This window comes from Nicotiana tabacum, chromosome 24 (assembly GCF_000715075.1).
Source record: "Nicotiana tabacum cultivar K326 chromosome 24, ASM71507v2, whole genome shotgun sequence".
NCBI lineage: Eukaryota > Viridiplantae > Streptophyta > Magnoliopsida > Solanales > Solanaceae > Nicotiana > Nicotiana tabacum.
Window position 1 is genome coordinate 77,072,943 of NC_134103.1, and position 24,520 is coordinate 77,097,462.

At 39.1% G+C, this 24,520-nt stretch overlaps 1 protein-coding gene across 1 annotated transcript; it reads right to left on the minus strand.

The window, feature by feature from the left end:
• Positions 1–18,555: 18,555 nt before the first annotated feature.
• Positions 18,556–20,591, minus strand: LOC107774493 (uncharacterized). Its single transcript, XM_075247563.1, has 3 exons — positions 20,168–20,591; positions 19,725–19,884; positions 18,556–18,871 (listed from the first exon to the last, which is right to left on the minus strand). Exons 1-3 carry the CDS (start codon positions 20,589–20,591, stop codon positions 18,556–18,558), a joined length of 900 nt encoding a protein of 299 aa, XP_075103664.1.
• Positions 20,592–24,520: the final 3,929 nt, after the last annotated feature.

Consider the following 24,520-nt stretch of genomic DNA (forward strand, 5'->3'; position numbering starts at 1 on the left):
ATTATTATTAGGGTCATAGGTTTTGAATGGTGTTATTTAAGTATGGACATGTAATATATTTTATACTAAAATATGTTTCTTCCTTTCCATATACCAAGTGGTCAAGGATATGGTAGCAGTAAGCTTGACAGAGAAATACTTTTTTTCACATTAAGTGTCGATTATATTGAGTAATTCATGATTTAAAAATTAATTCAATTGGTGGTGAATTGAACTTGATAAGTATGTCCTAATGAACCTAGCCAAAATATTTGTAGATCATGAGTTGTTGAACTCCCACAAAGTTTGAAAGGGAGAGTTGAAGCTTAAGACTTGAGGTGAGTTAAGGTTTACTTTCCTAATAGGAAATTTCATTATAACTCTTGTGCTCCATATGTTAGATAAAGCTAAGTCATGTCTTATCGTGATCCATTACTCAGTTCATTTATTATTATTCAATACGACATTATATGTGACATGAATACATGCTTATGTGTATTATCAATTGCTATGCGCCTTTATTTGTGATATTCACATTCAGTAGGGAGAAGTGGCCAACCTTCCCCAGCGTGAGTGCCATGATATTAGGGTTATCTACCCCACGCTTGCAGGTGCCAACTGTTTGTTGGGGAGATAGGCCTACACTCCTCCGTACGTGTTCCCAAATGCTCACGTACGCAGAGCCATTATGAGTAAAAATTAACTTTGCAAAGTTACGTCTTAAAATATATATAAATCCGTTTCTATTTCAGATATAAGTTATGGGCTCAATTTCTACGTTAAGTTTCAGTTTTAGCTTACAGTTTCAGTTTCCAGTTTATTACTTGGTTGTAAAATTTTATATGATTTATATGATTTTTCGTATATCCCTTTTCTTTCATATATTTTCCAGAAGGTCTCGCTCCGCCTTTTTAGGAGGTAACCTATGAGACTTACTCGGTATTCTTTGGTGGTACTTAGCCCGTTTGGGCTTGCTACGTCATGTGGCAGGTATTGAGGATGCAGGTAACGAGGCACGTGGCTAGAGGAGATATTCTAGATTCAGTTTACAGACGTCGTTGATTTACCCCAGCGGTAGCGAACCCTATTTAGACTATTATTTATATCTTTTTTTCTTTACGTTTATTTTATTTCCGGGAATGCTCCCGTAGGCTATGTATTTTAAAATTTACTTTTTAGATTCTAGAGGCTCATGACTTATTAGTGGGTCAGTATTAAAACAGTTTGGGATTTATCCTTTATTTATTATTTTTATCAGTCAGCTTAAGAACTGCAACTTAATTAGAATTAATATTTAAGCACGTTAGATTCTTTGCTACTGAAATTAAAGTTTGATACAAATAGTACAGGGTTCACTCAACGAGTGGTAAGGGTTGAGCACCAATCACGTCCCATCCCAGTTTGGGGGCGTGACAAGTTGGTATCAGAGCATCCAGGTTTACGGAGTTCTAGGGAGTCATGAGCCGTATCTAGCAGAGTCTCAAATATGCGTATGTTGTGCCTCATACTTATATTTCAAAGGCTGCAGGACATGTTAGGAATTTTTGTTTTCCTCCTTTGATTCTTATATCGTGCGTTAGAGCTAAACGTTTCAGAATTCTAACACCCATTTATCACTCGTTTTAGTGCAAATAAGTTGGTTAGAACAAGATCAACTTCATCCTCTGCTGCTAACGATGTTGAGATACCAGCTGCTAATCATCAAGAAGCAGCACCAGAGGTGCAAGCCACACCAATAGCACCAGCTACAGTTAGAGGACGTGACAGAGGTAGAGGTAGAGGTAGAGGTCAAAATACTAGGGGTAGAGGTGGAAATGCCAGAGGTAATCAGGCCCGTGGTAGGGCCACTAGACAAGCACAAGCTCCACCTCAGCAGGTTGTTAATGATCGGGTACCATCACATCAGCAGGATAATCGAATTGACAGGATTTTGGCCTTTCTGGAGTCCTTAGCCCCTCCGGCTGGTGGTCAGGTTGCACGTGTTCATGCTCCTCCTTAGGACCCTCATGATTCAGATGAAGAGGTTATAGGAGATGATTTTCAAGCTCCACTCGAGGTACCACCACCAGTTGTCCCTGCAAATATTGCCTAGACAGTGCAGTTACCAACAGGAAAAATTGATCCACATGCCTTTCTGAGATTAAACCCTCATACTTATAATGGTACAGATAAAACAAATGAACCAATATTATTTTTGGAAGAGATAGAGGTAATGTTTGTTTCTTTGGGTTGTCTTGAAACACAAGCCACAGAGTTGATTGGGTTTCAATTGAAGGGTGCAGCAGGACAATGGTGGAGAGGTTACAAGAAGGCCAGAGATTTGTCACGACCCAAAATCCCACCACAGGCATCGTGATGGCACCTAGTCTCTAAGACTAGGTAAGCCGATTACAATTATATTTCAAGCCATTTTTTTTTCATTTAATAGGTAATCAAAACTAACAGCGGAAACAAATATGAAAACCTCCCAAGACTGGTAGTACCGAGTCACGAACTCTGACTAAATACATAGAATGATCACGAGGACCGAATATACAATATTGTTTTATTAAAAATTAACAGTACAATGAAATGAACAGACTCCAAGGGACTGCGACGACCAAGCAGCTCTACCTTGAATCCTTGCGATCACACTCTAACTCTGTCCTGGTCCGATATCTCCAATACCTAGCTTTGCACAAAATGTGCAGAAGTGTAGTATGAGTACATCACGGTCGGTACCCAGTAAGTATCAAGACTAACCTCAATGGAGTAGAGACGAGGTACAATCAAGACACTCACTAGTCGAATAACCTATGCAATATAGTATATAAAATAATAGTGGAAAATAATTAGCAATGATAACAACAAAATCAACCAGTGATATAACAGCAATGCAACAAGAACCTCATAATTATTGCTCAGACAAATAAGGAACACAAGTACAACCAATTAATCAATTCCTTCAAATATAAATTCTTTCGCCTATATATTTTTAAAATAATAATCTCCAGGGTATAATACTTTCCAATAAATATATTTTCAAGTAAAAGTCACCATGTGACACCTCATTTCACAATCATAAAAATTACGAGTCTCAGGCCACTTTCATATATTTCGTAAATATGGGTCTCAACCCATTTTCATATTTCCACGGCACTTCGTGCCCATAATTAAATCATCATATTTTTCCGGCACCTCGTGCATACTTTTTATATCACAGTTGCACGGACAGTTCACGTGCCAATATTATTATCAATGTATATAAAATCCGCATGATCAATTTATTTTCAATAAAGTAAGGTTAAAATCATTAAATCAAGTAAGAAATCAACAAAAAATAAGTTTATTTTAGAAATCGTTTGAGTGAAGAAAAATGACATTTCCATTAAAATAAAGCATCAGATAAACTACTGATTTGGACATAAAATTTATTTAATTAAAGCATACTAGAATTTTTCTTTTATTTAAGACAACTCAATCGTCAAAAACAAGTACAACCCCAAGAAAAAAAAATATATAAATCCTCAAAGTCTCGTACAAAAAAGTCAAGGTCAACACAATACAACAAGAAACACAAAACACTTAATATTAAGTCAAATAATACATCACGAAAAATACAAAAATTTACAAATTATGGAAAAAAACAAATAACCAAAGGCAAGTGCAGCCATAGAGAAATATCAACAAAAGGCCACTCCCGAGGTACCGCCTCGTAATCCCAAATCATAAATAAATTCACAATATTTCTTTTCCTTATATCACCGCGGGAGCCTTCACATTTAGCTTAAAAGAAATTATTTTTCCCGAAATAGCATCCCGCGTTTTAGCCACCCTTAGCACACCGCATGGCTTCTAGTAGTTTCCATACTAGTAATGCGTATCAAGCCCACCTTATCTCACCGCATCCTTATCTCGCCGCATGCGTTTCAACACTCAGACCTTATACCACCACATGCGTATCAATATCACAATTTATCACAATTCACACCTCAAGTGCCCGATTATCACAGCATAACACAACTTGCACCTCAAGTTCTCAAATATCATAACATATTATAAATTGCACATCAAGTGCTCAAACATCAAAATATATTATAAATTGCACATCAAGTGCTCAAATATTAAAAATTATCATAGAAATCAACACTACATTATTTTTCACAATAAGGAGCCCATGGCTCGACCATAATGTACACACAAAATCTTAAAAAAATATTCGGGAGTGAACAACTCAACTAAATAATATTTCACAATTTAACACTTTGCCTCAGATATCATTTACGGCCTTTATAACTCAATACCGATTACAATAAAATGAACTAGAAGGTAATTCATCAAGGAACAATGCCTTCTTAAATCCAATTTTTTGGCAAATAGATTAATGCCTCCTTTTAAGCTTACATAATAAATTATTTGCAAATGAATAATCTATAATGAAATTATCTCCAGGAAATATCAGCTCAACAAGAACACGGGATTCACATAAAAATTAAAGTGGTAATTACACCAAATTATCATATAAAAACAAATTCAACAAAGAAGGATTTATGCATGACAAATAAAGGATTTACTTTGTTCCAACAATTTTTTCAATTTACTACACAATATGCCCAAGTCTTTAATTCAATGAATTTGCATATATAAGCCTGAGTACGTACTCGTCACCTCGCGTACACGGCTTTTCACATTTAACAAATGGCACATAAGACTCGATGCCTAAGGGGTAATTCTCCCACTCGTGGTTAAGCAAGACACTTACCTTATTGAAGTTATGTCGATATTCTAAAATCGCCTTCTCGCTTGAATTGACCTCCGGACAACTCAAATCTATCCAATTCAATTGTATAACTTCATTAAAATTTATTGGAAACAATTTCGGATAATAAAACATCGACTTAAAAATTTATTATAAAAAGTCAATAAAAGTCAACGCGGCGCCCGCCTCTCAGAACCCCACATAATTTTCATGGAATCCGAACATCCATTCCGATACGAGTTCAACCATACCAATTTTATCGAATTCCAATAACAAATCGACCACCAAATCTTAAATTTAAACCAAGAGGGTTTTCACAATTTTTCCAACTAAATTCATCGATTAAATGTTAAAAACAACCATGGATTCGGGTAATTTAACCAATATTGAGTTGAGAACACTTACCCCGTTGTTTTCTCTGAAAATCACCCAAATTTCGCCTGAATCTGAGTTCCAAATCGATAAAAATGGATTCAGAACTTAAACTCTATGCCCAGTGATTTCTTCTACGCGATCGCGAAACACAATTTCAACACAGTCAAAATTAACTCTACTCGATCGCAGAAAGTCCCACGCGGTCGCGAAGTACTGACTCCGCTACCCTACACGATCGCGAACCTTCTCACGCGATCGCGAAGCATTAAGCGCATTTGCCCAGCTCCTCCCTCCGTTCCTCTTCGCGAACGCGGCCTTAGCCACGCGTTCGCATGACACAGCTCGCCCAACCTACGCGATCGCGGACTTTCCCACGCGATCGCACAGAATAAATTTTTATGTTGCCCAATTAAGCCTACGCGATCGCAACCCCATTCACGCAATCGCGTAGAACAAATTCACCTCTGCCCAAATTACTCTACGCGATCGCAGACGGACTTACGCGATCGCGTATAAGGAAAATCAGAAGAAAATGCCAGCAGCTATTAGCTATTTTCTAAATGCCAAAAATGATCTGTTAGCCGTCCAAAACTCACCCGAGCCCCTCGGGACCTCAATCAAATATACCAATAGGTCCTAAAATATCATACGAACTTAATCGAATTCTCAAATCACCTCAAACAACATCAAAACGACGAATCGCACCCCAAATCAAAATCTATTAACTTTGAACTTTCAAATTTTTTATCTTGTGCCGAAATACATCAAATCAATTCGGAATTACTTCAAATTTTGCACACAAGTCATAATTGACATAACGAAGCTATTCAAATCTTCAGAATCGGATTCCGACCCCGATATCTAAAAGTCAATCCCCCGGTCAAACTTCCCAAAAATTCATCTGTCACAACCCAAATTAACCCTCCGTAAGGTGTCGTGACGACACTTAGCCTTTACGACTGGGTAAGCCTAATATTACGAAAAATGTAAAGAAAACACAACATTTTAAAGATAAACATCATATTGTGAATAACCAAAAGTAGTACCACTCGGCATGTACAAAATAATTTTCCAAAACTCGGAATATCACTAAATGACAAGCTGTTATAATCTATGTAGCTCTATACAAAAGTCTGAAGATAATAAGGAAAATCTCTAAGCGAGGGAGTAGAAGGGGACTCCGAGGATCTGCGGATACAAGCAGAAGTACCTTAAAGTCTCCTAGAATCAGCAGCACCCACTAACCCCGAGGCTGATAGCTCGCACCTAGATCTCCACACGAAAACATGTGCAGGAAAGGGCATGAGTACACCACAATGGTACCCAGTAAGTGCCAATCCTAACCTCGGTCGAGTAGTGACAAGGTCAGGTCAAGGCCCTATCGGAGTAAATATAATGAATTAAACAGTAAAAGATATAAGTAAAGTTTAGGGTAACACAGTTAAAGAAATTCTCGAAAATTTAACAGTTAAGGGAGCCCTCGGCTCAGAACAAGGTAAACACAATGGGGAATCTCCCGGGATACCGTCCCGTAGTTCTGAATGAATATGCAGTACAAGGGGATCTCCCGGAATATGTCTGTAGTCCCAAAGTAAATATGCAGTGCTGGGGGATCTCCCGGAATACGTTCGTAGTCCCAAAGTAAATATGCAAGACAGGGAGGATCTCCTGGAATACGTCTGTAGTCCCAATTTAAATATGCAACGCAAGATAAAATGGTAGGTAAGGCATCGAGTTATACCGTTTATACAGAACACAGATAAGGAAAGTAGGGACTTAACTAAGCATGGCGCACAGAATGTCAGATAGGCAGTTAAAACACATAAGCATGCTTCTCTAGTCTAAGCTGAACAATTAAACGAATTAGTGCAATTTAATAAGGGAAAGACAATTTATGATTTAGAAAGGAAAAACGGGATTTTTGCAATAATAGCCCGTGTACGTACTCGTCACCTTACGTACACGGCGCCCACACCTCAATTAATATCAAACATCCTAAGGGAAAAGTCCCCAACACAAGGTTAGGCAAATCACTTACCTCGACCGCTCAAATCAACTTGATATCACGTTCTTGCCATGAGTATCTGACTCCAGATGGCCCGAATCTATTCAAATTAATTGCATAATGTAAATATAACTACTACTAATTTAACTAATTAATTCGAAACTAAAGCGTGAAATTAGGAAAAACACCTAAAAGGTCTCCTCGAGCCCACATCTCAGAATCGGGTAAAAATTACAAATTATGAACACTCATTCACTCACGAGCTCACTCGTCTAAATATTATCCAATTCCGACACCTAGAACTCGATCAAAACCCAAAAATTTAATTGGGGAACTTTCCCCCCAAATTCTCACTCTTTCACTCAAATCCCTTAATTAAATGAGGAAAATTGCTATAGATTAATGAAATATACACGAATTAGAGTTAAGAATTGTTACCCACTGATTTCCTCTTAAACATCCTTGCAAAATCGCCTTTTCCCGAGCTAAAATTCGAATTGGTGAAAAATGGGGAATGAACCCTCGAATCTGCGTCTTCAACCCAGCGATTTCCGCACCTGCGGACCTAGGACCTCACCTGCGGTCACGCACCTACGGACAAAATCATCGCAGGTGCGAAGGTCACTTATCTGGGTTGGGGCCGCATCTGCGGGCATTTCTCGCACCTGCAGTCCAAATAGGTGCATATGCGCATTTCACTAAGGCAGCCAGGCTCCGCACCTGCGCCCACGCTTCGCACCTGCAGGCTCGCAGGTGAAGTCAAACTTGCGCACCTGCGCTCTATCACCAGCCCACCAGTTCTGCATTTGCGCACTCTCTCCACACCTGCGGCTCACGCACCTGCGGCCTCCCTTCCGCAGGTGTGAAACACTAGAACCAGCAAAGGCACCAGATGTTTTTCCCTAAGTCCAATTTCATTCCGTTAAGCATCCGAAACACACCCAAGGCCCCTGAGACCTCAACCAATCCTATAACACCATACAAACTTAGTCGAGCCTTCAAACCACATCAAACAACACCAAAATAATGAATTAAGCACAGACTCAAGCCTAAGAATTTAGAAGTTTTTCCAAATTATACAAACGGCGCCGAACCACATCAAATCTAGTCTGAATGACCTCAAATTTTACACACAGGTCACAAATGACACTACGAACCTACAGCCACTTTCGGAATTCCATTCCGAGCTCGATATCAAAATTTCCACTATCGGCCGAAATCGCCGAAAAACTAACTTTCGCCAATTCAAGCCTAAATCTACTACAGACCTCCAAAATACATTCCGGACGCGCTCCGAACCCCAAAATCACTCAACGGAGCTAACGGAGTCGGTTGAATTCCATTCCGTATCCATCTTCACATAATTTTGACTACGGTCTAAATTCTAAGACTTAAGCTCTCATTTAGGGACTAAGTGTCCCAAAACACTCCGAAACTCAAAACCAATCATTCCGTCAAGTCACAATAGAAGAATTAGATATGGGGAAAATAGTTAATAGGGGTTCGGGGCTCTAACTCTTAAAATGACCGGTCGGGTCGTTACATCATCTTTCGCCATTTCAAGCCAAATTCCTCTATAGACCTCCAAATACTTTTCCAAATACGCTCCTAAGTCCAAAATAACCATACGGAGCTATTGATATCATCAAAATTCTATTCCGGAGTCGTTTACTCAAAAGTCAACTCTCTTGTCAACTCTTTCCACTTAAGCTTCTAAATAAGAATTGTTCTTTTAATTTAACTCTGAATCTTCCTAAAATCAAACTCTACCACACCTACGGGTCATAATACATATTACAAAGCTTCTCGAGACCTTAAGTCACTGAACGAAGCATTAATTTTTAAAACGACAAGTCGGGTCGTTACAAGATTCTACATTACCGCCACTTACTTGGCCCTAGTTCAAAGAAGGTTTCGGGGCCAAGTTTTTGCCGAGCAGTCAGATGGATGAGCTCCGATGTTAGTTCAAACATCTTAAACTTGGTAACATGTCAGTGACTGAATATGAGATAGCATTTACAAAATTGGCAGATTATGCACCTAATTTGATACTGACAGAGAGAGGAAAAGTGAGAAAGGTTCATTGAAGGCTTGAATCCATATATGGCAAAAGATATGAATTCACATCAGGATGACAAGACTTATCTTCAGGTTGTCAATATCGCTACGCGTAAGGAGGCTTTTGATTATATCGCTAAGGAAGCTAGAGAAAATAGCAAGAAGGCTAGAATAACATGTATTTATAGTGGATTTTTAATTGGGGGTAAGAACATGAATCATTCAGCTTACATTCAATCAACGGCTCACTCATCTCCTTATCCAGCTCCACTCAGACATGGCCAGCAGAGTAAAGGTCAGGCCCCTCAGGGGCAAAGTTCAACTGGTCAGGGACAACCTCGGTTCTCCTATCCTATATGTCCTTCGTGGAGCAAACGACATCCAGGGAAATGACTATTAGGTCAGAAAAGTTGTTTCCAGTGCCATGATCCGGGTCATATTAAGAGAGGGGAAACTCCAATCAGACATGCAACATCTATGGGTAATTCTATAGTTGCTCCTCCTCCAGTTCGGGCATATAATACTCAGACTAGGTATGGTTCTAATAGAGGTGGAGCTCAAGGAAGAGGCAGACCAGCCAAATTCTATGCAGTTCTAGACATGCAGAATGCTGAGGCAACTAACAGAGTTATTACAGGTATTCTCTCGGTTTGTGGTCTCCTTGCTTATGTATTAGTTGATCCTGGTTCAACTTTCTCCTATGTGTCTCTTTATTTTTGTGTCGAGTTTGGAAAAGCACCAGAAAAATTAGGGGTTCCGTTTGAGGTTTCCACACCTATAGGGGAATCTGTTAAAGTTGAGTATATATTAAAAAAATGCATCATCACAATTCAGGGCCGAGAAACATTAGCCGAACTTGTTAGATATGGTAAACTGTGACATCATAGCTGGCATGGACTAGTTATCTTCTTGTCATGCTACAGTTGATTGCCACGCAAAGACGGTTAAATTCTTATTTATTGGGGAAGATCCAATTATAATTAGAGGTGAAGTGGGTACGCTTGTGGGTAAGTTTATTTCTTACCTTAAGGCTAGAAACTAGTAAGCGGTGGGTGTTTGGCGTATCTAGCACATGTGCGGGATATGAAAGTTGGCTCCCTAGTTCTTGAATCAGTATCGATTGTGAAAGCATTTTCAAACGTGTTCCCGGATGATCTCCCTGGGATACCCCCAGATAGGGAGATTGAGTTTGGCATAGGCACATTGCCAAGAACTCAACTAATCTTGATTCCTCCTTACAAAATGGCTCCATCTGAGCTAAATGAACTCAAGAAGCAGTTACAAGACCTTTTAGATAAGAGTTTTATTCAACCTAGTGTTTCACCCTGGGATGCTCTAGTGTTTTTCGTGAAGAAAAAAGATGGTTTCCTACAGATGTGTATAGATTACTGTCAGCTGAATAAGGTTACTATAAAAAATGAATATCCACTGCCCAGGATAGATGACTTATTTGATCAGTTGCAGGGTGACGAGTATTTTTCAAAAATAGATCTGAGATCGGGATACCGTCAGTTAAAACTCAAAGAAGCAGACATCCCGAAAATAGCTTTCAAGACTCGGTACGGTCACTATGAATTTTTAGTGATCTCCTTTGGGTTGACCAATGCACCAATAGCTTTTATGGACTTAATGAACAGAGTCTTCAAGCCTTTCTTAGATACATTTATCATAGTATTTATCGATGATATTTTGGTATATTCCCGTAGCTAGAAAGATCATGAGAATCATTTGAGAACAGTTCTTCAAATACTCAAGGACCGTAAGCTTTATGCCAAATTTTTCAAATGTGAATTTTGGCTTGATACAGTTACATTTTTTGGACACATGGTCTCGAAAGAAGGCATTAGAGTAGACCCACAAAAAATAGAGGCAGTTAAGAGTTGGCCTAGGCTGACGACCCCTACAGAGATTTGTAGTTTTCTAGGGTTGGCAGGTTACTACTGCCGTTTTGTAGAAGGGTTATCTTCAGTAGCTTCCACATTGAAAAAGTTAACTCACAAAAATGTGAAGTTCCAATGGTCTGAAGCTTGTGAGAAAAGTTTTCAAGAACTCAAGAATAGGTTGACTACAGCCCCAATCCTGACTCTACCTACCCCTACGGGTAAATTTGTGATCTATTGTGATGCTTCTAGAGTAGGGTTAGGGTATGTTCTTATGCAGAATGACAAGGTAATTGCTTATGCTTCTAGGCAGTTAAAGAATCATGAGAGAAATTACCCTACCCACAATCTTGAGCTAGCACCAGTTATTTTTGGTCTAAAAATATGGTGTCGCTGCCTTTATGGAGAGCAATGTGACATTTTTACAGATCACAAAAGGTTGCAGTATATATTCAAGCAGAAAGAGTTGAATCTGAGACACCGTAGGTGGTTGGAGTTTCTTAAAGATTATGATTGTAATATCCTTTACCATCCCGGCAAAGCGAATGTGGTTGTTGATGCTCTGGACAGAAGATCCATGGGGAGTTTGACCAGGTTATGTATGGTCGAACGTCCAATAGTTAAGGAAGCCCAACAAATAGCTAGCCAAGGGGTTATCTCGATGAGAAGTATGATGGAAGGTTGATAGCAAGTATGGGTGCTAAGTCTACTTTAGTAGAGCAAGTTAAAGCCAAACAATTTGATGACCCTAGGTTGCTCAAGGAAGGTGTCCTCAGTGGCAAGATTAAGAATTTTGCACTTTATGAGAATGGTGTGATGAGACTTGATCGCGTGCCAATGTAGAAGATCTTCGAAGAAAAATTATGGTAGAAGCTCATAGCTACAGATATTCAATACATCCAAGTTCTACTAAAATGTATCATGATTTGAGGGATATTTATTGGTGGAATAATATGAAGCGAGATATTGCAGATTATGTATCACGGTGCCTTATCTGTCAGCAAGTAAAAGCAGAACAACGGAGGTCAGGTGGCTTAGCTCAAGTCATTGAAATACTAGAATGGAAATGGGAGACAATAAATACGGATTTTGTGGTGGGATTGCCGCGAACTTTTAAGAAACATGACTCTATTTGTGTGATGACCCAAAAGGTCATCTTATGTTTTAGAACTCGAATCTGCGCTCTTAAGACTTAAAAATCTCATTTTTATCCTTGTCGATTTGCGTGCGCAGTACGTGCAGGTTTCTGGAAAGCTTTTATGTTAAAAACTAATAAAAATAAGAATTTTTGCCTTAAAAGTTAATTTTAGTTGACTTCGGTTAACATTTTTGGTAAACAGGCACGGATCCGTGCTTTGACAGTCCCAGTAGGTCCGTATCGAATTATGGAACCTGGGCGTATGCCCGGAATCAAATTTGGAGGTTCCTAGCTTGAGTTATGAATTTTTGATGAAAATTAAAAGTTTGAAAATTATTTGTTTTTAAGAATTGATTGATATTTGGCATTGTTAGTATCGGGTCCGTATTTTGGTTCTGGAGCCTGGTACAGGTTCATTATGATATTTAAGACATGTCTGTGAAATTTGGTGAGAAATGGAGTTGATTTGACGTGATTCAGTCATCCAGTTGAGAAATTAGAAGTTTTAAAGTGTTCTTGAGAATTTTATTTGATTTGGTGCTTAAATTTAGAGTTCTAGGTGTTATTTTGGCGATTTGATCGCGCGCGCAAGTTCGTATGATGTTTTTGGACTTGTATGCATGTTTGGTTTGGAGCTCCGAGAGCTTGGGTGAGTTTCGGATAGGCCACGGGATGTTTTGGACTTGGGGGGAAAATCTGGTTTTCTGCAGATTCTGGTGTCTGTCATATCCTTCTTCGCGTTCGCGACTGTCCTCTCGCGAACACGAAGAGTAATCTGATGAGGCTGAGACTTATTCTTCACGAATGCGAAGTGATGGGGGATTTACCCTTCGCGAACGCAACCGGCTCAACGCGAACGCGAAGCATGTGCGGACCTGGGGGGTTTGGTCGTTCCTTCAGCACGAACGCGAGCCATTCCTCGCAAACGCGAAGGCCAGAGGGGAGTGATCATCACGAACGCGAGCTGGGTCTTGCGAACGCGAAGGCTTGGCAGCCAGTACCCTTCGCGAACGCGATAGAGCTCTCACAAACGCGATGAACACTGTCGTCGAGCACTTAACAGAACCCAAAACGGGATTTTTGCCAAAAAACTCATTTTTCTCAAAAAACAAACGGTGAGGGGCGATTTTTCAAGAGTCATTCCTTCCCCAAATTGTTGGTAAGTGATTCTAAACCATTTTCTTTCAATTACCCATTACATTTCTTGAATTTTCAACCTAAAATCTAGAGTTTTCATGGTAGAATTAGGGGTTAGGGTAGAAAATAGGGATTTCAGGAATTTGGGGATTTAGACCTCAATTTGAGGTCGGATTCCAAAACTAATTACATATTCGGACTCGGAGGTGAATGGGTAAAACGATTTTGGTCCAAACCTAGGGTTTTGACCAAGCGGGTCCGGAGTCGATTTTTTGACTTTTTGGAGGAAAATTTGGGAAATTTAATTTATGCAATATAATTGATTCCTTTAGCAATATTTGATATTATTGAGTCATTTTTGAATAGATACGAGTGGTTTGGAAGTGAATTCCAAAGGAAAAGTTGTGATTGAGAATTAAGTGGCCTTCGGAGCGAGGTAAGTGTTGTGTCTAACCCTGACTTGAGGGAATTAGGAACCTTAGATTATTTGCTAAGTGAAATTCATGTGAGCGACGTATATGTGAGGTGACGAGTACTTATGCGCCGCCAATTTACCTATTTTTCCATGTTTCACTATTTTTTTTCTGATATTGTCTCATTCCTATGCCAAATTGCTACGTGTTATACTAGTGTTGTTTAAATTATCGTTCTTATCATGTTTACGGAATTTTCTGGTGATAATTGAGTTTTTATTTCAAAGTTAAGATTGATATTATGGAACCAAATGTTGAAGTAAGGTTTGTACTTGTTATTCTACCTCCCTGTTGTTAATTATGCATTGCATTATGGTAAGGGAGAGTGTTAATGCACGAAGGGTGATGCCGTGCCATATTGTGAGTGTTAATGCACGAAGGGTGATGCTGTGCCATATTGTGAGTGTTAATGCACGAAGGGTGATGCCGTGCCATATTGTGAGTGTTAATGTTCGAAGGGTGATGTCGTGCCATGATATGAGAGTAAAAGCACGAAGGGTGATGCCGTGCATTCTTCTTTATTGTATTCACTATTCCTGTTGATTCATGGTATATTGACTGCTCTGGTGATCATTTTGTTGTAGTTATTTATCTTGTATTCCCCTCAGTATGTCTCCCCTCCCGACATTTCCTGTTTAGTTCTTCATTCCTGTTATTTACGTATACACTGTTAAATTGTACAGGTTGATTGTAGGTGCCTTGCCTTAGCCTCGCCACTACTTTGTCGAGGTTAGGCTCGACACTTACCAGTACATGGGGTCGGTTGTACTGATGCTGCACTCTGTACTTTCTGTGCAGATTTTGATACCGGCTCAGGTTGATCAAGATTTGCTATTGGTCCGATGTCCGGAGATTCAAGGTAGATCTGTCGGCGTTCACAGACCATGAAGTCCTCGTCTATCTTTTTATGTCCTACTGTTTTCTTTCATTTAGACAGTTGTATTTCTTTCAGACTATTACTTGTAGTAAGTTCTAAAATGCTCGTGAATTGTGACTCCAGATCCGAGTGGTAGTAGTAAATACAGATTTATGATATTCCGCACTTGTTATAGTTCATCGTAGTTAATTATTGCTAATTACTGAACAGAAATAAGGAATTAGTTTAATGATTCTCTGACGTTGGCTTGCCTGGCAAGTGAAATGTTAGGCGCCATCACGGTCACGTCGGTGGGAAATTTTGGGTCGTGACAGTTGGTATCAGAGCACTAGGTTGCCTAGGTCTCACGATTCACGAGCAAGCTTAGTAGAGTCTGGAGGATCGGTACGGAGACGCCTGTGCTTATCTTCCAGAGGCTATGAAGTTTAGGAACAAGTTTCACTTCTATTCTTCTTTGTTGTGCAATTTTGCTTTCTCAATACTGATTGAACTTCTACTCTTATTCTCTCGCAGGTGGCGAGAACACGTACAGCTTCCTCAGCTGAACAGCAGCCAGAGCCTCCAGTGATAGCTCCTACGCAGGACAGAGGTCGAGGTCGAGCCCGTGCCATAGGCCAAGGCAGGGGTAGGGCTCAGCCTAGGGCCCAAGCAGCAGCCCCAGTAGTGGAGCCTCATATAGAGATTGACGAGGAGGTTCCAGTCCAGACTGATCTTTTCAGGATCAGCTCAGGTTCCGTAGGGGTTCATTGCTACCCCAGTACTTCAGAGGATGCTTTGGTCCATTTCGTAGGCCTTATGGAGAGTGTGGCCCGGACTGGCGCATTTCCCATGGCACCAGCAGTCTCTCAGGCTGGAGGAGGAGCCTAGATTCCTACCACTCCCACTCCGGAGCAGATAGCTCCCCAGTATCAGGCTCCAGTAGCTCGGCCAATCGGATTAGTTCAGCCGGTTATTGTGGCGCATGTCGGAGATGGGCCAGCTATGTCTTCTAAGACTTTATGGAGATTGGACAGGTTTACCAATCTCTTTCTTGTTCACCTCAGTGGTGCTCCTTCAGAGGACCCCCAGGAGTATCTTGACAGCTGTCACAAGGTTCTACGGAACATGGGTATAGTGGAGACCAATGGGGTCGATTTTGCTGCATTTCAGATGACTGGTTCCACCAAGAAATGGTGGAGAGATTACTTGTTGACCAGACCAGCTGGGTCGCCTGCTCTTACTTGGGACCAGTTCTCTCAGCTCTTTATAGAGAAGTTTCTGCCTATCACATTGAGAGAGGAGCGTCGCCGTCAGTTTGAGCATCTCCAGTATAAGACCCATTTTGTGGATTTGGCCTGTCATGCCATTCTTCTATTTCCCACCGAGAGAGAGAGGGTGAGGAGGTTTATTGATGGACTTGCTCAGCCTATCAGATTGCAGATGGCTAAGGAGACTGGGAGTGAGATTTCTTTTCAGGCGGCTGCTAATGTCGCCAGAAGAGTCGAGATGGTTCTTACTCAGGGAGGTCAGGGGTCTGACAAGAGGCCTCGTCATTCCGGTGAGTTTAGCGGTGCCTCATCTAGAGGCAGGAGTACTTTTGGTAGAGTCTATCCTCCCAGTCCATTTCATTCAGCACTCCAGGCATCCCACGGTGCCTCAGGTGTTCGTGGCCCTCAGATGCATTATTCCGACCAGCTAGCCTACAGTGCACCACCAGCTTCTATTAGTGCACCTCTACTCCAGAGTCAGTTTCAGGGTGGTCATTCAGGTCGACAGGGTCAGTTTCAGGGTCAGCAGTCACAACAGCCGAGGTTATGTTATACTTGTGGTGATCCGAGGCACATTTCTAGATTTTGCCTTCGGACAACGGGCAACTCACAGCATCAGAGTTCTCGTGCCATGGTTCTGGCACCAGTTGCTGCACCACCTGCTCAGCCATCCGGAGGCAGGGGTCAGGCAGCCAGAGGTAGGGGCCAGACAGTTAGAGGTGGAGGTCAGGCTGTTAGAGGTGGAGACCAGCCAGCTAGAGGTCGTCCCAGGGGCGTAGTTCAGGGTGGTGGGGCCCAGCCCCGGTGTTATGCTTTCCCAGCAAGGACTGAGGCTGAGTCATCTGACGCTGTTATCACATGTATTGTTTCAGTTTGCAGTAGAGATGCTTCAGTTCTATTTGATCCGGGATCTACTTACTTCTATGTGTCATCCTATTTGGTTGTGCCCCGTGATTCTTTGAGTGCTCCTGTGTATGTGTCCACACCAGTAGGAGATGCTATTGTTGTAGATCGTGTTTATCGTTCGTGTGTGGTCACTATTGAGAGTCTTGAGACTCGTGTAGATCTTCTACTTCTCGACGTGGTTGATTTTGATGTCATACTGGGTATGGATTGGCTGTTACCTTATTATGCTATATTAGATTGTCACGCCAAGACGGTGACATTAGACTTGCAGGGGTTGCCTCAATTAGAGTGGAGAGGGAATCTTGGCTATTCTGCCAGTAAGGTTATCTCTTATGTGAAGGCTCGGCATATGGTCGAGAAGGGGTGTCTAGCTTATTTGGGTTATGTCCGCGATTCTAGTGCGGAGGTTCCTTCCATGGATTCAGTGTCGGTTGTTTGTGAGTTTTCAGAGGTGTTTCGTGCAGACCTGCCGAGGATGCCACCCGACAGGGATATTGATTTCTGCATTGATTTGGCTTCGGGCACTCAGCCCATTTTCATTCCGCCATACCGCATGGCCCCGCCAGAGTTGAAAGAATTGAAGGAGCAGTTACAAGATTTGTTTGATAAGGGCTTCATTAGACCTAGTGTCTCGCCCTGGGGTGCACCTGTATTGTTTGTGAACAAGAAAGATAGATCGATGAGGATGTGCATAGACTATCGGCAGTTGAACAAAGTCACCGTCAAGAACAATTATCCATTGCCGAAGATTGATGATTTATTTGATCAGCTTCAGGGTGCCAAGGTATTTTCAAAGATTGATTTGAGATCTGGCTACCATCAGTTGAGGAATAGGGCATCTGATGTTCCTAAGACAGCTTTTCGGACTCAGTATGGGCATTATGAATTTCTAGTGATGTCATTTGGGCTGACAAATACCCCAGCAGCATTCATGGATTTGATGAACCGGGTGTTCAAACCCTACCTGGATTCCTTTATGGTTGTGTTTATTGATGATATCTTGATCTACTCCCACAGTCGAGAGGAGCATGAGCAGCACCTTCGGATTGTTCTTCAGACTTTGCAAAGTTACGTCTTAAAATATATATATATAACTCAGTTTCTATTTCAGATATCAGTTATGGGCTCAATTTCTACGTTAAGTTTCAGTTTTAGCTTACAGTTTTCAGTTTTCAGTTTATTACTTGGTTGTAAAATTTTATATGATTTATATGATTTTTCGTATATCCCTTTTCTTTCTTATATTTTCCAGAAAGTCTCACTCCGCCTTTTTAGGAGGTAGCCTATGAGACTTACTGGGTATCCTTTGGTGGTACTTAGCCCGTTTGAGCCTGCTACATCGTGTGGCGAGTATTGAGGACGCAGGTAACGAGGTACGTGGCTAGAGGAGATATTCTAGATTTAGTTTATAGACTCCGTTGATTCACCCCAGCGGTAACGAACCCTATTCAGACTTATTTATATCTTTTTTTTTTTACGTTTATTTTATTTTCGGGGATGCCCCCATAGGCTATGTATTTTAAAATTTATTTTTCAGATGCTAGAGGCTCATGACTTGTTAGTGGGTCAGTATTGAAATAGTTTGGGATTTATCCTTTATTTATTATTTTTATCAGTCAGCTTAAGAACTACAACTTGATTAGAATTAATATTTAAGTATGTTAGATTCTTTGATATTAAACTTGAAGTTTGATACAAATAGTATAGGGTTCACTCAACGAGTGGTAAGGGTTGAGTGCCAATCATGTCCCATCCCAGTTTGGGGGCATGACATCTTGCCTAGTACCTTTTGTAATTACAAACAAGATTTGTCTGAAGTCACTTCCAAGAATAATTGTTTTACCTCCAAATGAGTGATCTAAATTTGATGGATCCTTAAATCTTAGAATATCTCTAAGCGTTTTATCAAGAGCTTCAAAATAGTATTTATGCATCATTGGTGCCTCATCCCAAATGATCAATTTTGCCTTCACAATCAACTTTGTCAAAGGACTGCCTTTTTTTATATTGCATGTTGAATCTTCAGTTGGATTTAGAGGGATCGCAAATCTCGGCCTCCTGGTAACAAAAGAGAAGCAATACCACTTGAAGCAACCTTTATCACTATATCGCCTTTAGATCGTATGCCAGAAGACAATGTTTTATAGATAAAAGTTTTGTGAGTTCCTCCATGACCATATAAAAAGAATAACCCTCATTTATCTTCATTCACTGCAGATATGATTTTATCATAAACAGTCTTCTGTTAAAATATTAATTTCATTAATAATTGTTGATGTTCCTGTATCAGAGAACGCCTATTAAATTGCAATTCCTCATTAATTAGTCTGTTGGCACCATAAAATTCTTCCTCATTGTAATAGGATCTTGGCATTGTCGGAAAATCGTTAAAGCTTTTTCCACAACCTTTAAAAATTATGTCCAGCTTTTTCAAGCAACGATTTTTCAATTCATCATCGGTTAGCTCTGTCTCTGCATGACATAAAAATGTTAGAGTTCAAAATAAAATATATACTCATACTTAAACCTCAACCATGTAGTTTCATGTATATGTAGTTTATTTATATGAGCATACATATCATTGGTTTTTTATATAGAATAACATATCTAAGCTTGGATCTGGAGTACTATTTTTAGTTCTTTTAACTACATGTATTAAAATAAGTCAAAAGAAAAACCTGCAATTTGTGATGTCGTTTAGAACATATAAGAACAAAATGTAGCGAGAAAAGATTGATATTATAAATTGATCAAATTGACTTTATCAATAGTTAAAAATAGAGTGTTGTCTTCATCTATCATTCTATAATATTCAACAAAGTAGAATATTATAAAAGTTATCATGTATCAATATGTATTCCTCATTTAATCCATATAGTAGTAAAAGTGATTTGTTGTTGCGTCAACAAACGTTTTAGGAAAGTGATTTGTACATCTACCATTCTGCATGTAAGGAGAAGATTTCTTAGCATAACTACATGGACCATGCATCATTAAATTTTTTACGGCATTATAATAATTAGGATCACCCACTTCATCTGGTATTTCTGCCGAAATTATTCGATCAATATCTAACACAGATGAAAATTTATTATGCTCATGGAGAAAAAGTAAGATATGAGCATGAGGCAGCCGTCGTTTTTGGAATTCAATGGTATAAATCACTGCATTGGATATTACGCAAGTTTATTAGAAAAAATAATTGTCTGAATCGTAGAAAAAAAATCATATAAAATCACCATCCTTATTTAAATTAAATTTTAAATATTGTATACCTGCTTTTACTTGTCCAGAAACTTGATTATCTCTCAAATCCTTTTGTTAAGCAGTCCAATTTAATTTTGAACACCCTACTTAAAATGTCTGGACGATCTTCATAATTCAAGTCTCTGCTCTCCACAAATCTAGTAATCTCTGGCCACTTAGGATTGCAAGTAAATGTGATAAAAAGATCAGGGTACCCAGCCCATTTGCATATTGTCATAGCATCTTGATAATTCTGAACCATATATCGTGCACCCCCTGTAAAGCTTGAAGGTAGAATTATCCTTTTACCTTGGGATGAAGGATCGATGTCACCATGCAATATAGCATCTGCTAGGACTTTATAAGAATCAACTCTTAATTGCTTTTGATAAGTCCTTATAAACTTTAACCGAGAAGATTCTAACATTGCATAACCATCAACTAAAAATTGCTGAAATAATCTTCCTGAAGACAAAATGGTGGGAACTTCATCTTTTCTTTCCTGAATTCTATAAGCGAAAAATTCTCGCATGGTAACACATTGCCTTCCTCTCAATGATGCATCACCTTGACTTAAAGAATGTCCTCTTTGTACCCATCTTCACCATAAGGAAAAGGCAAAGGATATTGTAGACCTAAATATGCAGCATATAATTCATTTATCCTTTGTAGTTGTCTAGATTGTGTTTCTATAATGATATCGCAGTCACTTCTAGAAATTTCAAAATCACCAACCACCAAAGCAGCTACTTTTGGTATTGTTGGTAAGCTGTATCTTCTACCATCAGTACCTCATTTCCCTATTAATCTGAGCTTAACTTTGGAGACTATATTCTCTTGGAATCGATCTCTGACCATCCTAAATGTCTTTGCCAAAATATTATTGTCATCAAGAATTTGTTTCAGATCGGAAACTATTTCAATATGAAATTTATTAATATCTTGGTCACGATTGAAAAAAATATATGATATCAATAAAGGCTTTTAAATTAATTGTTATTTTCATAGTATTATATAATAAAGGTATAAGACTAACTTAATAGCGTTGATTCTATTTCTAACTTCATTCTCTGTATCATATATATATATATATATAGAATCTGAACGTATAGATCCTTCACGAAGTAGTAAGCTCCCAATTTGATAATAGTATTGACCACATAATCTGAACGTTCTTGGCCCTCTTTTCTGGTTGATAGAGACATCAACCTTACCCCCATTGATGTTAATGAGAAGATAGAGTTATAACTCCGAATATTTTCTTGAAAATGGCTACTTTTAGGACCTATATTAAAACCATTGCAAATTGATAAATGTGAATATAAGCCGATTTGAACATGTTGATATTAAAAGTTATAATTTCTCTAACCTGATCCAAATAAAAGTTGTTCCAAAACTTCAGGAGGCTTCTTAAGTTCGGGAAGCTTTATTTTTCCACGATCACAACACATTGTAAAAATAGGTTTTTTTTTAGTTGTAATACTTGCAGATTCTTTCTTTATACCAAAAAAGAGCCCTGCACTTTTCGCACTCATATGTAGCATCTCCTATATCCCAGTAATCTACACTTGCAATAGTATATAAAGTCAAAGACAGAAGATTATTGATTTGTTTTATCGAACTGTATTGTATGAATAAGGAGTTTCTCATAAGTACCTTCTGTGTAAATTTTGCCACATTCAACATCCACCTCTAAGAAAAGTAGTAGTTAAATCAATTAATAGGGATTGTACATAGATATATACATCTATATTAGGCAATATAGATTGTTCTTTAATAATAACAGAAAAGTGCAAAGTGTAACGACCCGACTTGTCGTTTTAAGAATTAACGCCCCGTTCAGTGACTTAAGGTATCGAGCAGCTTCGTAATATGTATTATGACCGGCGGGTGTGGTCGAGTTTGATTTTCGGAAGATTCAGGATTAAATTGAAAGAACAATTCTCATTTTTGAAACTTAAATGAAAAGAGCTGATCAGAGTTAGACTTTTGAGTAAACGATCCTGGAATAGAGTTTTGATTATTCCAATAGTTTCGTATGATAATTTTGAACTTAGGAGTGTGTCTGAAAAATTATTTGAAAGCCCGTAGTTAAATTAGGCTTCAAAATGGCGAAAATATGAAGTTTAAGTTGGAAGTTTGGCCGGGGAGTTGACTTTTTGATATCGGGGTCGGAATCCAATTCTGAAAATTTTTATAGGTCTGTTATATCATTTATGACTTATGTGCAAAATTTGAGGTCAATCGGACTTGATTTGATAGGTTTCGGCGTTGAATGTAGAAGTTGAAATTTCTTAGTTTCATTAAACTTGAATTGAGGTGCGATTCGTGGTTTTGATATTGTTTGATGTTATTTGAGGCCTCGGGCAGGTTTGTGTTATGTATTGGGACTGGTTGGTACGATTGGACGGGGTCCCGGGGGCCTCGGGATTGATTCGGGGTGGTTCCGGACCAAGTTTGGGTGTTTTACTGCTGCTGGTTCTGGTGTTGTTCTTCGCGTTCGCGAGGAGCCTCTCGCGCTCGCAAAGAAGGATTTTGATATTGGGACTTTGTTCTTCGCGTTCGCGAAGAAAGAATTTTTGTTGTCCGTCGTTTGACTTTGAAGGCTCATATCTCGTAATCTATAAGGAATTGAAGATAATCCAAAAATACAAATTGTAACCCTGTCTAGTTTTTTAGAAAGGTAAATCATTTGTCATTTGGAGTTGTGTACAAAAAGTTATGGTGGATATACTACAGGCTGTCTGGGAAGCGTTTGGAAATCTCTGTTGCACATGGCTGAGTTTGGAAGCTTATATCTCGCAATATATAAGGAATTGGGAAATGAGCAACAAATGAAAATTAGAGACCTTGGAGTCTAGTTTTCAGAAAAATAAACCATTCATCATTTGGAGTTTTGCAAAAAAAGTTATGACCATTATACTATAGGCTGTCGGGAGAAGAGCTTGAAAATGGCTGTTGGAGAATTTGTTCATCGCGAACGCGAGGGGAGGGTCGCGAACGAGAAAAACAAACCCCTAGGCAGCAGAATAAAGTCCAAATTTATCTCATTCTTCTATTTTTGGACCAAGGAAGCTCAGGTGAGACGATTGTTCGAGAGTTTTTCAAGAAAAATATTGGGGTAAGAATTCCTAACTTGATTTTGGTTAAATTACGTGAATCTATTGCTGTTTTTTATCACTAAATTAGTGAATTGGGTTGAAAATGGTAGAAATCCTCTAGACTTTAATTTAAGATTTGAAGTGCGATCCGTTATCGGAATTTGATAATTTTGGTATGGTTGAACTCCTATCGGAATGGGTGTTCAGATTTCGTAAAAGTTTTGTCGGGTTCCGAGGGGCGGGTCCCGCACTGACTTTTTAGAATAAAATTTTAAGTTGGTATTTTATTATCCGAAATTATTTTCAATGAATTTTAATGAAGTTATACAATTGATTTGGATAGATTTGAGTTGTCCGGAGGTCAATTCAAGCAAGAAGGCTATTTTGGAATATCGGCCTAACTTCAAAAAGGTAAGTATCTTGCCTAACCTTGAGTGGAAAAATTACCCATTAGGCATCAAGTCTTATGTGACATTTGTGAAATATGGAATGTCGTGTACGCGAGGTGACGAGTACGTACTCGGGCATATATATGCAAAATATATTGGGTTAAGGTCTTAGGCATATTGTGTAGTAAATTGGATAATTATTGATATTTATTAAATCATCTATTTTGTCATGCCTCAATTCATGTTTGTTGAATTTATTTTTATATGACAATTTGATGTGATTATTACTTGTATATTTATTTGGATTCCGTGAATTGATGATTTGATATTTCTTGAAAATTAATTTCATTATGGATTTTCCATCTGCAAATAATTAATTAAATAATCTTAAGAAGAGGTATTTATATAATTATTAAGAATTTAGATTAATGAAGGTGTTGCCCTATACTGAGTATTTTCCATTTCTGTTGATTGTTTGAGATTTTATATACGTTGCGTGGAGCCTTGGGCTATTTTTTGAGAAATTTATTGATTCTGCTACATATTTAGAATTTGGTTGAGGTCAGTGGCAAATTGTGATATGAATTGTTATATTGTGTTGTGGTTTAAACACTCTCCTTGATGTTATTTATGCTTCCTACCTTGCTTGTTAATGATATACATGTGCTTGGTAAGGAAGAGTGTAAAGCACGAAGGATGACGCCGTTCCATTTGAGAGTGTAAAGCACGAAGGGTGATGTCGTACCATTTGAATTATATTATCATGTGAGGGAGAGTGTAAAGCACGAAGGGTGATGCCGTGCCATTTGAGAGTGTAAAGCACAAAGGGTGATGTCGTGCAATTGAGAGTGTAAAGCACGAAGGGTGATGCCGTGCCATTTCATTTATATTATCAGGTGAGGATGAGAGAAAAAGCACGAAGGGTGATGCCGTGCCATTATTTTTATATTATCATATATTCATGGCACGAA